This window comes from Elephas maximus, chromosome 8 (genome assembly GCF_024166365.1).
Source record: "Elephas maximus indicus isolate mEleMax1 chromosome 8, mEleMax1 primary haplotype, whole genome shotgun sequence".
Taxonomy (NCBI): domain Eukaryota; kingdom Metazoa; phylum Chordata; class Mammalia; order Proboscidea; family Elephantidae; genus Elephas; species Elephas maximus.
Window position 1 is genome coordinate 81565635 of NC_064826.1, and position 15382 is coordinate 81581016.

General features: G+C 39.3%; 1 protein-coding gene across 1 annotated transcript in view; it reads left to right on the forward strand.

Annotated features, from left to right (window-relative positions):
- ABCB5 (ATP binding cassette subfamily B member 5) overlaps positions 1-15382 on the forward strand; it is a 112021-nt gene that overhangs the window by 17341 nt on the left and 79298 nt on the right. Inside the window, exons 7-12 of the mRNA XM_049894288.1 lie at positions 2238-2362; positions 2462-2639; positions 4041-4154; positions 4694-4804; positions 9822-9947; positions 12436-12639. Of these exons, the coding sequence (XP_049750245.1) occupies positions 2238-2362; positions 2462-2639; positions 4041-4154; positions 4694-4804; positions 9822-9947; positions 12436-12639 (858 nt within the window). The remainder of the gene's footprint in view (positions 1-2237; positions 2363-2461; positions 2640-4040; positions 4155-4693; positions 4805-9821; positions 9948-12435; positions 12640-15382) is intronic.

Sequence of the window (15382 nt, forward strand, 5' to 3'; positions counted from 1 at the left end):
AGAACTTCCTCTTCATTTAGCAGCCTAATGAAGCTGCAAATAATAGCCTGGGTAAAGTACTATGCCATTATACATTGGATGATTAGTTGTTACTACTGAGAGCCTCTCGTGTTCCAGAATTTCCAGATAGGTTCTGTAGTCGAACAATTCCTTAACGGTAGGATTGGGTATTTAGACAACAAATCTTTATTCACTCTGACTTCTAATGTTGAACTTAAAACCTTTGTCAAAATCTCGACTGCTATCTTTTTTGAAATGAGGGCCCCTCAGGAAGATTACCCATAGTTAGCATGTCACTAAGATCAGAGCCTTAACTGCCCAGGGAAGAGAGGTAGGAAAGGAATTTAACAGGAACAAGAGTGGGGAATCTAAATTCTGCTATCGTAAAAACTAATCGTGAAGAGAAACGAAACCAAGGAAAGGTCAACGTTACTCAGATGACTAGAGATACCAGGTAGATGGTTTCTAGCTTCTTTCAATTCAATTTAATTAGGCAAACATGTATTAAATACCCATTGAGTTCAAGGCATTGTGCTAGGTGCTGCTTCCCTTCCAGTTATATATTATAGGAATAATTATCTCTATTAAATACATTCAGAAAACTGTATTTCTGAGCTCATGCCACCTTCTGATTTCAACAGCTATCTGAGCATGCCTTGCATAAAATTAGCTCCTATTAATGGAATGTTTTTGGAAAGTGGATAGATTTGCTATACAATATTGGCAATAGTTACAGATTCGACTCGCGGCTATGAAGGCAATGTCCCTGCTGTTCCATTTCTCTGAACTCTTGTGCTAATTACTAAACTTGAAAGGATTAGTAAGTGTGACATAGAAAACCAAACCAAATGCATTGCCATCCACTGGAATTCCGACTCCTAGCTACCTTATAGGACAGAGTAGAACTGCCCTATAGGGTTTCCAAGACTGTAAATCTTTATAGAAGCAGACTGCCACATTTTCTTCCACGGAGCAGCTAGTGGGTTTGAACTGATGACTATTTGATTAGCTGCAGAGCGCTTTAACCACTGTGCCACCAGGACTTCTTAGTGTGACATATAGTGGAGGAAATAATTAAAACTCATATATATTTTCCTTCTACAGATACAGCTTCTCTGTTTTGTTCTCTTTATTAAAAAAAATAAAAAGCTCTTTTAGAAGATGGGTATCTTTATTGGTTACAGTGTGAAAGGTTTGATTTGGAAAAGGATATCATGGACACAGTTCAATTTAGGTGCCTGGTTGGAAATTAGTGAGCCTGGTTTATCTTGACTTGACCTGTTACTATGTAAAAAGCCAGGCTTCCATAGGGTATGGCTCACGAGACTGTGGCAGGGAGGGGAACATGATCCTGCATATATGGGGAGGAGGGGTGTTTACCCCTGAAGCTATTTTTGCAGAAAGTCATCTGCCCAGTAAATGCTTCATCTTCCAACACCAAGAGGTGAGATTTCTCAGAAAGAGGGGAGAATATTGCTCTCCTTGATTATAGGTTGTCGTCAGGTTTACCAAATCTCTCAAGATTGGAAACTGAAAAGCCTGGCTTTTTACATAGTAGTAGATCAATCTACGCCATTGCCATCCAGTCCATTCTGGCTCACAATGACCCCACAGGGTTTCCAAGGCTGTAAATCTCTACAGAAGCAGACTGCCACATCTTTCTTCCACAGAGCTGCTGGTGGTTTTGAACCACCAACCTTTCGGTTAGCAGTCGATTGCTTTAACCACTGTACCACCAGGGCTCCTTAGTAAAAAATGAAGGCAAGTCAAATCAGGCTCACTGATTTCCAGCGGGCACCTAAGATGAACTGTGTCCATAATATTCTTCTCGAAATCAAATCTTTTGCACTGTAACCAGTAAGATATCCATCTTCTAAAGGACGTTTTTTTAAAAAATAAATAAGTAAGTAAAGAGAACAAAACAGAGAAACTCTACCTGTAGAAGGAAATATATATATATATATATAATTTTGAAAAATATATATAAATATATTTAGATTCTTGGTTGGATTAGGCTGAGCTCTTTCATTGCCTACGAGACTTAAAACACATCAATTAATAATTTTGGCCACTAGTTTCCTCATTTGCAAACTGACAAAGTTGGGACTAAATGATATCTAAGTACCTTTCCAATAATAAAACTATGTTATTCCAGATCCTATCAGAATTAAATGCTCTGTGCATTTGTACTACCTTAGAGCCATTCTTTGGTTAACTGTGGTTGTGGTTTATTACAGATGGTCATCTCATTGACCAGCAAGGAATTAAGTGCCTATTCCAAAGCTGGGGCTATAGCAGAAGAAGTTTTGTCATCAATCCGAACAGTCATAGCCTTTGGAGGCCAAGAGAAAGAAATTCAAAGGTCTTCCTATGAATTCAAAGGTCTAACTATGACAACATATGCTTGGTTTTGTTTTCTCTTAGGGCTATTACACCATACATTTTGTTTTGTCTTTTTAAGGTATACACAGAATTTACAAGATGCAAAGGATGTTGGTATAAAAAAGGCCATAGCTTCAAAACTGTCTCTTGGTGCTGTGTACTTCTTTATGAATGGAACCTATGGACTTGCTTTTTGGTATGGAACGTCCTTGATTCTTAGTGGAGAACCTGGTTACACCATTGGAACTGTTCTTGCTGTAAGTCTTGTTTGAGAACAAAAGTAACTGGGCTAGGTCATCTTTTCTTGCTAGTAGTTGTTGTCAGTTGCCATCGAGTCGATTCCAACTCATAGTGACCCCATGTGCGCAGAGTAGAACTGTGCTCCATAGGGTTTTCAAGGCTGTCACCTTTCAGAAGCAGATCACCAAACCTGTCTTCCTAGGTACTTCTGTGTGGGTTTGAACCACCAACCTTTCAGCAAGTAATAGAACACTTAGAGTTCAGTAAAAATTCCTCTTTGAATGAAAATGAATATTCAAAGAGGAATATTTTTAATAAATACTTTTAACAAATGCTTTCCTTTAAATTATAGTTATTAATTGACAGGATTTATTCATCCATCAAGTTTTAGCGACTTATTTGTGCAGGCATTCTGTGCTGTTAAAACCAAAAAAACCAGACCCACTGGCGTCGAGTCGATTTCGACTCATAATGACCCTGTAGGACAGAGTAGAACTGCCCCATAGAGTTTCCAAGGAGCGCTTGGTAGATTCAAACTGCTGACTTCTCGGTTAGCAGCCGTAGCACTTAACTACTATGCCACCAGGGTTTCCTTTGTGCTGTTAGAAGAATCATAATTGAATTTTCCACTGGGACATATATAGAGTTTTCTTAATAGAACAATTAAAAAGGCAGTCTCTAGTAAGACTTTGTCTTCTCATCTTTGCTGAGATAGGATGGTCCTCTACATTTCTACATTCACCTTGCTGAATGTCGCCCATCCAAAAAGGTTCTATAGACTGGACTCTCCTGCCATTTTTCTGTCCTTTCAACATACAGTAAATGTTAAGAAACTACATATAGATGTCTGTCCTACATCCCAATTCAGACTTCTAAGCTGCCAAAAACCAAATCCATTGCCATTGAGTTGAATTCTGACTCACAGAGACCCTATAGGATGGAGTAGAACTGCCCCATGGAATTTCCAAGGCTGTAAATCTTTACGGAAACAGACTGCCGCATCTTTCCTCTGCAGAGTGTCTGGTGGATTCAAACCACCCACCTTTTGGTTAGCAGTCGAGCGCTTAACCATTGCACCACCAGAACTCCTCCTTAAACTCCTAGGTATTCTGCATTAAAATATACCCATCAGGGTCATGCATGGCCAGTATTTCTCAGTCTGCAGATTTTCCTGCTCAGACCTGCTAGAAGGTAATAACCATAAAACTGTATCAACCAAAAGTCATTCCCCATTAGGAAACACCCAAAGATATTTGAGTTAACATGTGTCTCCTTTATGTACAGTAGCATCTTCCATTCTTTCCCATCTAGACTCTCTAATATCTCTCCGTGATCCTCCACCAAGTATACACTCCATTCTGTGGCCTCTCTTATTCTAAGTGTGGGAGGGTAAATTGTTGTTGTTTTTGCTCCTGTAGGTCTTCTTTAGTGTGATCCACAGTAGCTATTGCATTGGAGCAGCAGCCCCTCACCTTGAAACCTTTGCTATAGCCCGAGGAGCCGCCTTTAGTATTTTCCAGGTTATTGATAAGGTAGGACCTCTAATTGCTGTGGAGAATAACTACCATTACTAAGAAAAGGAACCAATACCTCCCCCACCTTGAGCAATTAAAAAAAAAAAAACCCCACTTCTGTAGGGTAGATTCTCATTCATAGCAACTCTATAGGACAGAGTAGAACTGCTCCATAGGATTTCCGAGGCTGTAATCTTTACAGAAGCAGACTGCCCCATCTTTCTTCTGTGGAGAGGCTGGTGGCTTCAAACCACTGACCTTTCAGTTAGCAGCTGAGTGTTTAACCACTGTACCACCAGAGCTCCAGGTGGGCAAAATCCATGGCCAAAAATCCGTAAGGTGGACAAAATCCATATTGGCCAATTGGCTATAGAAAAGAGACTGCTTTTTACTCTTTTCTGCACAAGGATTGTGTTTCGCTGCAAACTTCATGTCTAACTTCTAACACGGAAAAGACAAACGCTGTAAAAGAAATCCACCTTTAAATTATTTTAAAGATTTAGAGAGTGTCAGCTTAGTTCTTTGCAGACTTATAACGTTCTCTTTGTTCTTCCAAGAAACCCACTATAGATAACTTTTCAACAACTGGATATAAACCCGAATACATAGAAGGAACTGTGGAATTTAAAAATGTATCTTTCAGTTATCCATCAAGACCATCTATCAAGGTAGGATACGTAAAAGAATTGGACAGTTTTCTGATATTATCATCTACTGTCTAAGAGTCTTCTCTTATGAGATTATTGTTTAGGATCATTTTGACCAAAATTTTGGTTACTGCTTCCTCAAAAAGCTAGAATTAGAAATATCATATGATCCAGCAATCCCACTCATAGGTATATACACTAAAGAACAGTCGTAACACGAATAGACACATGCACGCCATGTTCATTGCAGCATTATTCACAATAGCAAAAAGGTAGAAGCAACCTAAATGCCCATCAACAGATGAATGGATTAACAAACTGTAGTACATACAACAGTGGAATACTATACTAAAGAGTAATGGTGAACCCACTAAACATCTCACAACATGGATGAATCTGGAGGGCATTATGCTGAGTGAAATAAGTCAATCGCAAAAAGACAAATATTTTATGAAACCATTTTTTATAAAGTAACAAAATGTTTACACACAGAAAAAAAAAAAAAAAGACTCTTTGATGTTTACCAAGGATAGGAAAGGGAAGGAGGGAAAATTATCGAAGAGATAGTATATGTTAGTTAATACTGGTGATGGAAAAGGCAATACACAATATGGGAAAAATCAGAACAACAGGACCAGGGCAACAGAGGAACTCAGGAATAAAGGACTATTTTGGTAACTATGGAAACCCTGGTGGCACAGTGGTTAAGAGCTATGGCTGCCAACCAAAAGGCTGGCAGTTCGAATCCACCAGGCACTCCTTGGAAACCCTATGGGGCAGGTCTATTCTATCCTGTAGGGTTGCTAAGAGTTGGAATTGACTCAATGGCAACGGGTTTGGTTTTGGTTTTGGTATGGTAACTACAGAGTCTTGTTGGCACGATGGTTAAGAGCCACGGCTGCCAACTAAAAGGTTGACAGTTCAAATCCACCAGCTGCTCTTTGGAAACCCTATGGGACAGTTCTACTCTGTCCTATAGGGTCACTCTGAGTCAGAACCTAATTGACAGCAACGGGTTTGTATTTTTGTGTGTGTGTGTGTGTAGTAACTCCTATAGCACAGACAACCCTGCAACAATAGAAACAACAAACAATAATCTATGAATTATATAGTTAGGTAGATATACCAAGAGGTGAGTGAAGGGGGTAAGGTAACACACCCACCGGCAGGTACAGGTGTAGAGATGGAAATTTCTACATACATGACTGTAGGTGCTTTTCATATATTAATGTAGACAACAGAGCACACAAGTGGCACAGTCAGGGAAACCTCTTAGGCATAACTAAACACCTCAGAAGGTGACGTTCCCAGGCTCAAAGGCACAGAACCATAGACTCGGGGACATCTATGTCAATTAGCACAACATAGTTCTTAAAAACAGTGTTCTACATCCTACATTGGGGGATGTACCATCTGGGGTCTTAAAAGCTTTTGAGCAACCATCTGAGATACAACTATCAGTCTCATCTAGTCCAGAGCAAAGGAGAGGGAAAAATACTAAAAATACTAAAGACCCAAGGATTAACGGACCTCATGAACCACAGCCTACAAGACCCTGAGACCAAAAGAACTAGATGATACCCAACTGCCACTACACCGACCGCTCTGACTGGGATTACAATAGAGGGTCCGGACAGAACAGGAGAAAAATATAGAACAAATGGTCAAATTCTCAAAAAAAGACCAGACTTACTGGTCTGACAGGTACTGGAGCAACTCCCAAGAGTATGGTCCAGAGATATTCTTCTGACTCAGACTCGAAGCCACTCCTGAAGTTCACCTTTCAGCCAAAGATTAGGCAGACCTATAAAACAAACAGTAACACATGTGAGGAACATGCTTCTTCAATCAATCAAGTATATGAGATCAAATGGGCAACAGCCGTCCAGGAACAAAGGCCAGAAGGCAGAAGGGGACAGGAAAACTGGATGAATGGGACATGATGAACCTGGGACGGAAAGGAAAAGGGGAAGAGTGCTGATAAAATGTGGGATTGCAGCCAATATCGTGAAACAATTTGTGTATAAATTTTGAATGAGAAACTAATTTGCTCTGTAAACTTTCACCTAAATCACAATAAATTGATAAACAAGATTTTGGTTATTTTGCTTAGAGACTAGATAGATCATATATTCAACTGAATAAAGCATTTTCAACTCTTGATTTCACTCTGGATTTGGGAGCACACCAAAATGTCTTGGATTGGTGGCGCCACCTACTGGTGGTCCTGGAGATTATCCGATTTAACATGTCACCCATGTACAACTGAATGAAACGTTGCAACGTCCTGAACCATATTCACAATTGTTGGTATGTTTGAGTCCATTGTTGTGGCCACTATGTGTTTCGAGTGCCTTCCAACCTAGGGGGCTCATCTTCCAGCGCTGTATCAGACAGTATTCTGTTGTGATCCATAGGGTTTTCATTGACTAATTTTTGAAAGTAGATCACCAGACCCTTCTTTCTAATCTGTCTTAGTCTGGAAGTCTGGATGCTCCGCTGAAACCATAGGTGACCCTGCTGGCATTTGAAATACCAGTGGCATAGCTTCCAGCATCCTAACAACACACAAGCTGGCACAGTAAGACAAACTGATAGACAGGGTGGTGGCCACTCAACATAGATACCTCATTTTAACCTCCTAGTTTCTATCCTGGGGGAATGATGCACGTGTTGTACCTTTTCCTTCTCCATTTCCTAGGGATTTTACTGCACCAATAGCTATGCCTCCTTACTTTCTCTCTCAGTCATATTTGCCATTGACTTCAAATGGATTCTGACTCATAACGACTCTACAGGACGGAGTAGAACTGCCCCACAGGGTTTTATAGGTTGTGATCTTTATGGCAGCAGGTTGCCACATCTTTCTACCACTGAGCGGCTGGTGGGTTCAGACAACCTTTTGGTTAGCAGCCAAGTGCTTAACCATGGTGCCACCAGGACTCCTTACTCTTCCATTACACACACATACACGCACACAGTCGCCGTCCAGTCAGCTCTGACTCATGGTGACTCCATGTGTGTCAGAGTAGAACTGTGCGCCATAGGATCTTCAGTGGCTGATTTTCAGAAGTAGATTGCCAGGCCTTTCTTCTGAGGCACATCTGGGTGGACTCGAACTTCCAACCTTTTGGTTAGCAGCCAACACTTTAACTATTTGCACTATACAGGAACTCCACACTCAGTTTATCCTCCTCCTTCTGTCATTCAGCCTTTGACAAATTCTTGTGAAAATGTGTCTCCTCTATTGTCTTCCTCTTTTCACTAATAAAGTTTACCAGAAAAAAAAAGCTGTTACTGTTGAAGATTGTGAAAGATAATTAAAAATAAAACACCTTTTTCATAGAAAAAGGAGACCATGATATTTTTAAGCAAAAGAGCAAAAAAAAAAAAAATTCTAACAGACCTTGTAGCCTTTGCATCCACAAAGTTATCTACCTACTTCCCTATTTTTCTCTGATTAAATCTTTGATTGAAATTCTCTTTAAAACTCTTTCAATGTTTTAATTTTTGTTACTTAATTGCCATTATTGGAATAATGTCTTCAACCCTTTTTGTTAACATAAAGAGAATACTCCAAACTGTATTTTGCAAATACATTTGAGTAGGCTTGCAGGAGATGTAATCACCAATCCTACTGCTATGTTGTATGGTAAAGTACTTTGAGTTTTTAAGCAACCATTATTTTAAATAAGTTTTCTAAACATAATCCTTTTTGCTAAGTGGGAGAATGAATAATGAAAGAAAGGAAAAAAGTCCTCCCACTTTAAATAAATAAAACACAGATTCTTCCAAGAAATGAACAGAGACCAATCCTAGGGTAAAAGTGCAGGTATGAGAGGAAGGGCTCCCACTGATGGCCCCCATTTTCTCACCTCCTTTAGAGAACCTTCCTCTGCTTGGCCTTTTGAAGATTTTGTGTTTGGTGTATTTAAAGGGTCCGTTTCTTTACAAGTGGTGGGATCAAGGAGAAATTCCAGTGTTGTTTGGTTTAATATGTACAGATGCCAGCCAGGACAGGTGAGGGTTTCTCAACAGGACCGCTGCTGGCATTTTGAGAGCGCAGTTCTTTATAAGGGTTCTCTTACGTTGTGGATCCTGGGACATAAATACCGGTAGCAAACCCCAGTCTCCAAGAACATTTTTAAAATGCGCTCCCCACCCCCACCCCCCGACCTGTATTCAAATGCCCCCATGAGATCCACCACTAGAGAGAGGGTTTCTAATTGTGCAGCCTCATCCAAGGGGGTCACTTAAGAGTCTTGCCAGTTGTTTTACTTTGTAAGGTACTTTGTAGTAATGTTGGAGCTTCTAAGGAGGATCTTCCTTAAATTGCTTACAACAATATCTGGCAAAGTTTACTTCAGTTATTGAAAATTAGGAGATAAAACTTTTACTGACTGGTAGTCAAGAAAATTATATAATATTATTTTAGTTGAGATTGTGAACAGTTTGCCATGGCTAGTTAATATATTGTCCTCTTAGCTTATATCTCCTCTTATACATATAGGTCTCCCCCCCTCTGTATGTAAAGAGATGTAAAGATAGATGGTGAGAGATTGTTTTACCATAATTTCACCAAAATTGTTATGGAAATTAATAATTAATGGATGTGGTGACAGTATGACTTAAAATATATACATGTACATTAAACAAACACGTAACAACATCTAAATTTATTTTCTAGTGCCTCAGAATAATTTGTTTTGGTTTAAAATTATACACTAAATTTCTGGAAATACATACCATATTTTTATGCCAATGATGCGTACCTTCTTATGTTTGGCAGCAGCTCCCTTCCCCTCCCCCCGCCCCAGGTATTTTCATCAGCACTGCTATGCCAAATTTCTTTTTACATGTTCCTGTAAAAATAACATTAACATAGTATGCTTATGAAAATGCCTTGTTGAGAGAGGGAGTTGTTGGCAAACAAATGTAGAAGGCATGTGTTATTTGCCTAAGAATATGGTAGATCATATTCTAACTTATCCTAGTTTTATGAAGCTTGTTCTTTTTTTTCCCCCAAACACACTGATAGATTCTGAAGGGCCTGAATCTCAAAATTAACTCTGGAGAAACAGTGGCCCTGGTTGGCAGCAGTGGCAGTGGGAAGAGTACAGCAGTCCAGCTTCTGCAGAGGTTATATGATCCCAACGATGGCTTTGTAAGTACAGCCAGCAAAACCGTGCACACCCCTCAGGGTGAAGGGATTTAGAAATACCACATATTACGTAGAGTTTACGTCTATGTCAACTTTTAATTTTTAGCGGAGAGTCTGAGAGAAAGACCATATCTTTTCTTTTTCCTGTCTATACATTCTTTCAATAAATATTTATTGAGTGCCTACATCGACTCCACGGCACTGGGTTGGGACAATGTGCCAAGCGCTGTTCTAGGTGCTTGGGAATACACTAGAACAAAACAGATAAAAATATCTGCCTTCACGTAGTTTGCATCCTAATAAGTAAAGATAGACAATAAGTAAAATAAGTAAATTTTATGCTGTTGTGTGTTATCAAGTGAATCCTGACTCACAGCAACCGTGTAGGACAGAGGAGAACTGCCCCATAGGGCTTCCAAGGCTGTAATCTTAACGGAAGTAGACAGCCACACCTTTCTCTCAATGGAGCGGCTGGTGGGTTTGAACAGCGGACCTTTCAGTAATCAGCCGAGTGCTTTAATCACTGAGCCACTCGGGCTCCTTAGTAAATTACTGTATTTACTGTAAATAATGCACACCTTCAGTGTTTGTTTGCGGACCACGCCCTCCCTCCCCCCCCTTCACAAGTGCTGCCACGCAGATCCTGTTCCACACGTCGCTATAAAAAAATTAACATAGGCACTTATGAAAATACCTGGGCGGGGTAGGGGAGGAGAGGCTGGCACACAAATGCAGAAGATTTGCTTTATTTGCATAAAAATATGGTATATAGTATGTTTTTTTAAAAAAAAAAGTTTCCAAGTCAGCTCCAGCTCATGATGACCCCATGTGTGTCAGAGTAAAACTGTGCTCCACAGGGTTTTCAGTGGCTGATTTTTCAGAAGTAGTTAGCCACGCCTTTCTTCCAAGGTGCCTCTGGATGGGCTTGAATCTCCAACATTTTGGTTGGCAGCCAAGCTTTTTAACTATTTGCACCCCCCAGGGACACCATTACAGTTCATAGTTGTTGTGTACCATCAAGTCAGGTCAGCCTCATAGCAACCTTATGTGACAGATTAGAACAGCCTCATGTGGTTTCCTAGGCTGTAATCCATACAGGAATAGATTGCCAGATATTTTTTCTCCCACAAAGCTGCTGAGTGGGTTCGAACCACCAACCTTTTGGTTAACAGCTAAGTGCTTAACTATTTCATCACCAAGCCTTCTATAGTATGTTGCCAAAAACAAAACAAAACCCATTGCTGTTGAGTCAATTCCCATTCATAGCAACCCTATAGGACAAAGTAGAACTGCCCCCATAGGATTTCCAAGGCTATGAATCTTTATGGCAGCAGACTGCCACGTCTTTCTCCCATGGAGCGGCTGCTGGGTTTGAACCTCCGGGGTTTAGGTTAGCAGCCAGACACTAACCACTGTGCCACCATGGCTCCCTTATAGTATGTTAAAAAACAAAAACCAAACCCATTGTCATTGAGTCCATTCTGACTCATAACAACCCACAGGACAGAGAACTGCCCCCTGTAGTATGTTAGAAAATAATGCTGTGAAAAAAAAAAAAATAGTTATTTGTAATACCTAGAAGTTATTTTAGAGTTTCTCAAATGTTGAAGAATGATGTCTGTAGATAATATGCTCACTGTTTCTTTTTTCTCATACTGCATAATGTTGCCCTTTACTTTCTCACTCTTGTGTATGGCATAGGGAATGAGACTGTGATATTCCCAGAAGCATAATTTCTGTCCAAACTTTCAACTTTACTTATAAAAGAAAATCTACTCTTCCGTAGCCTGGTTTCACTTAAATTTTACTTCTTAGTGTTAATTTGGAGTATCCTAGACCCATGTGTCTTTGCCGATGCTGAATAAGTAAACGAATAAGCATTCTATGTATAAAATGGTTATGTAAAATACCCATACTCAGACAGAATACCAGAGTTGGTAAGAAATACAAACAGTATGAGTTCTAATTGTCAAATCCTGGTTTCTGTAGCTGAAATATGTTGGAGTAGTGTCACCTCGAAGGAGAAGGCAGCATTCACATACTATTATTTATAACAATGAATACAAGGCACTTTTGTTTTTCACGTGGGAGGAGGGTGTTGAAGAGAAGTCAAAAGAGATATTCCCTAGAACAAAATGTAGAGGTCACATCAGTCTTAAAATAACAAAACTAAAGCTTGTTACCTGTGTCTGCGTAAAAACACTTGGGGCTCTTAGAGTGTATATCTTTATATGTAATCCGTGGATTTTAAGATAAAGGTATTTAGATGATTTGGCAAGATTTTAAGGCAGTTATTCTTCTGAAGTTTTGTTGGTTCTTATCTAGCAAAAGGAATCTATTGACAATATACATTACAAATCTTTTATCAAAATATAGTCATGATTCTTGAGAACATGGTTGATTTTCAGTTTATGTTTTGGACTGGTAAGAAAGAGTCTAAGAGCATATAATGAAAGTCATCACAACATGTTTCATTTCTTTGGATTGGCAGATCATGGTAGATGAGAATGACATCAGAGCCCTAAATGTGCGGCATTATCGAGAACATATTGGAGTGGTCAGCCAGGAGCCTGTTTTGTTCGGGACCACGATTAGTAACAACATTAAATATGGCCGAGATGGTGTGACTGATGAAGAGATTGAGAAGGCAGCGAAGGAAGCAAATGCTTATGATTTTATAATGGAGTTTCCCAATGTAAGTACACCATGTAGTCTACATATTCCAAAGTAAGATAGTTAAACAATAACTTCTACAGAATAGGCATAGTACAATTAGTTTTTGTATTGTGCTAGGTGGAATTATCTATAAATGGAAGAGCACAGTAACAACCAAAAGATGAAATGCATCTTTGAATGGTCAATAAAGAAAAAAAAAAAAAAAAAACATTTAGTTTTTATTGGCTCTCACTGCAAATGGAAAAGAAAAAAAAAAGAAGACCGTGTTAAACTACAACAAAGAAATATGAGACAAAATCATCAGTCTAACCTGATAAACAATGTGTCTGCAAAACGTTGACTGGTGAGGCCATCTTGTGGCTAAGAACGGGAATGCCACACAATGTTCAGATTGGTTCTGTGTTAAAGCTGAAGGAAACCTACGAAAATTTTTAGAAGCATGTGGAGCTAATGGTGGTGCAGTGGTTAAGAGCTCAGGCTACTAACCAAGAGGTCGGCAGTTTGAATCTACCTTGGAAACTACTTGGAAATTCTATGGGGCAGTTCTACTTTGTCCTATAGGGTCGTTGTGAGTCAGAATTGACTTGATGGTGAGTTTGTTTTGTTTGTTTTGTGGAGCTAATATTGAACAAGAAATGTGAAATCATACTTGGACAGAGATAAAGTAAACTAAAATTCTTGGTAGTAGGAAATATCATAGCCTAGTGAGTATTTAGAATTTATAGAAAGCTGTAAAACCACTCATTTATATTTCCCGAAGTATTAGTTTATCAGTATGACTTGGAATTGTTGGGGGACACACACCCTGTGAAATATGAAAGGGTGAGATTTAAAATTAAAATGCGGATAAAATCCTATCGTCCCAGAAAGACACAATAACAAAAAATGTCCATCTTAACGGAGATATTTTGCAAACCACATTCTATCGGTCTTTATAATTTTGTTCTAGCTTTTGTTTTTTTTTATAAAAGCATTTGTTATGCCTATAATTACTTCTTGTTCCCATTATTTAAGATCGTAATTAGGATATTATTTAGAGGAGCAAAATCATTAAGGAGGTGAGTTCATTGATTGTTATCTTGCTTGGGAAAACACACAATTCCCTTCTTTGATCTTTTGCCCCCTTCTTTAAAAAATAATTTATTTTATTTTGTTGTTTTTTAAAATATACAAAGCAAAACATACCAATTCAACAATTTCGATATGAACAACTCAGTAACATTGATTACATTCTTCAAGTTGCACAACTATTCTCACCCTTCCCTTCCAAATCGTTCCACCTCTGCTAACATAAACTCGCTGCCTCCTAATCTTCCTGTCTAACCTTCAAGTTGCTATTGTTAGTTTGAATCCATATACTTCTTTAAAAGAGCACAATGCTTAAAGCAGGCACTCTTTACTAATTAAGCTAAACTATTGTTTGGTTTTGGAAACCCTGGTGGTGTACTGGTCAAGTGCTATGGCTGCTAACCAAAGGATCGGCAGTTTGAATCCGCCAGGCGCTCCTTGGAAACTCTATGGGGCAGTTCTACTCTGTCCTGTAGGGTCGCTAGGAGTCAGAATCAACTCGACGGCACTGGGTTTGGTTTTGGTTTTATTGTTTGGTTTAAAAAAGACCAGGGGATATTTCTGGTTTAAGGTTCAGAGATCATCTCAGGGCAATGATTTCAGAGGTTCATCCAGCTTCAATGGCTCTAGAAAGTTCGGATTCCATGAAAATTTGAAATTCTACTCTGCATTTTTCCCCCTTTGATCAGAATTCTTCTACAGAATCTTTGATCAAAACGTTCAGTAATGGTAGTTGGGCACCATACAGTTCTTCTGGTCTCACTGCAAAGGGGACGGTACATCCAAGGTATAATTGGTCTCTATTCACCTGGAGCAACAGAGGAAGAAGGAGAGTCAGGAACAGGAGGAGAAAATGGAATGCATGGCTAATTCCCTCCATGAACAACTACCTCTGCCCTTCTTTTAAAAGTTTAGATTCTACTTTGCCCTCTTTTTGCTATTTTATCAGTAAGTACTAAGGGCCTACTGTGAACTACCATACTAGGTACTAGAGATGGAGTGATGTGTGGTACAAATTCCTCCCCTCAGAAAGAAGATCGCTCACTGAGAGCTGGGAACCCAGGTCACATATCTAGACTACACAGGAAGGTGGCCAACAGTGGTTGGCAAGGTGGCTGAGGGAAAGTGCAGATGATAAATTGTTGTTTTCATGGCAGAGTTGGGAATTGAGAAGGGATTTGGAGGATAACAAGGATTTAGCCAAGTGGAGAGAGGGAGAGGCAGAGTAGGTGAAGTTAAAGGTGGGAAGGCACATGTGTATGTTTGGGAAATGAGTAGATATTTCTGACTGGAACAGGGAAGTAAGAAATAAGGCTGTAGATGTGGAAAGAAAGAGCACCGGGAACGCAGGCTAGGGAGATTGGGCTTTATTTTCTGGTTTTTGCCTCTTTTCAAATCACCAGTGATCTTCAGTTTCCTGTTTGAATTTAGGGAGCTTTCCAGTGCTTATTAAATCATACCTTATATGTTACTATTTGCTTTTTCAAAAAGGTAGATACTATACAAAGATGTTCCTTGCTATATATCTTATACTAAATCATAAAGATAAAGATTCTGACTTATCATCATCAAAAATAAATTCCACAGCCATGGTTAACCAGAGAAATAAGAGTAAGTAGAATCAAAAATAAAGGTTCCAAAAGTGGTTAATTCGTGTAGGGAGAAAATTGGGTAAAGCTATGTGCAAGAATAAA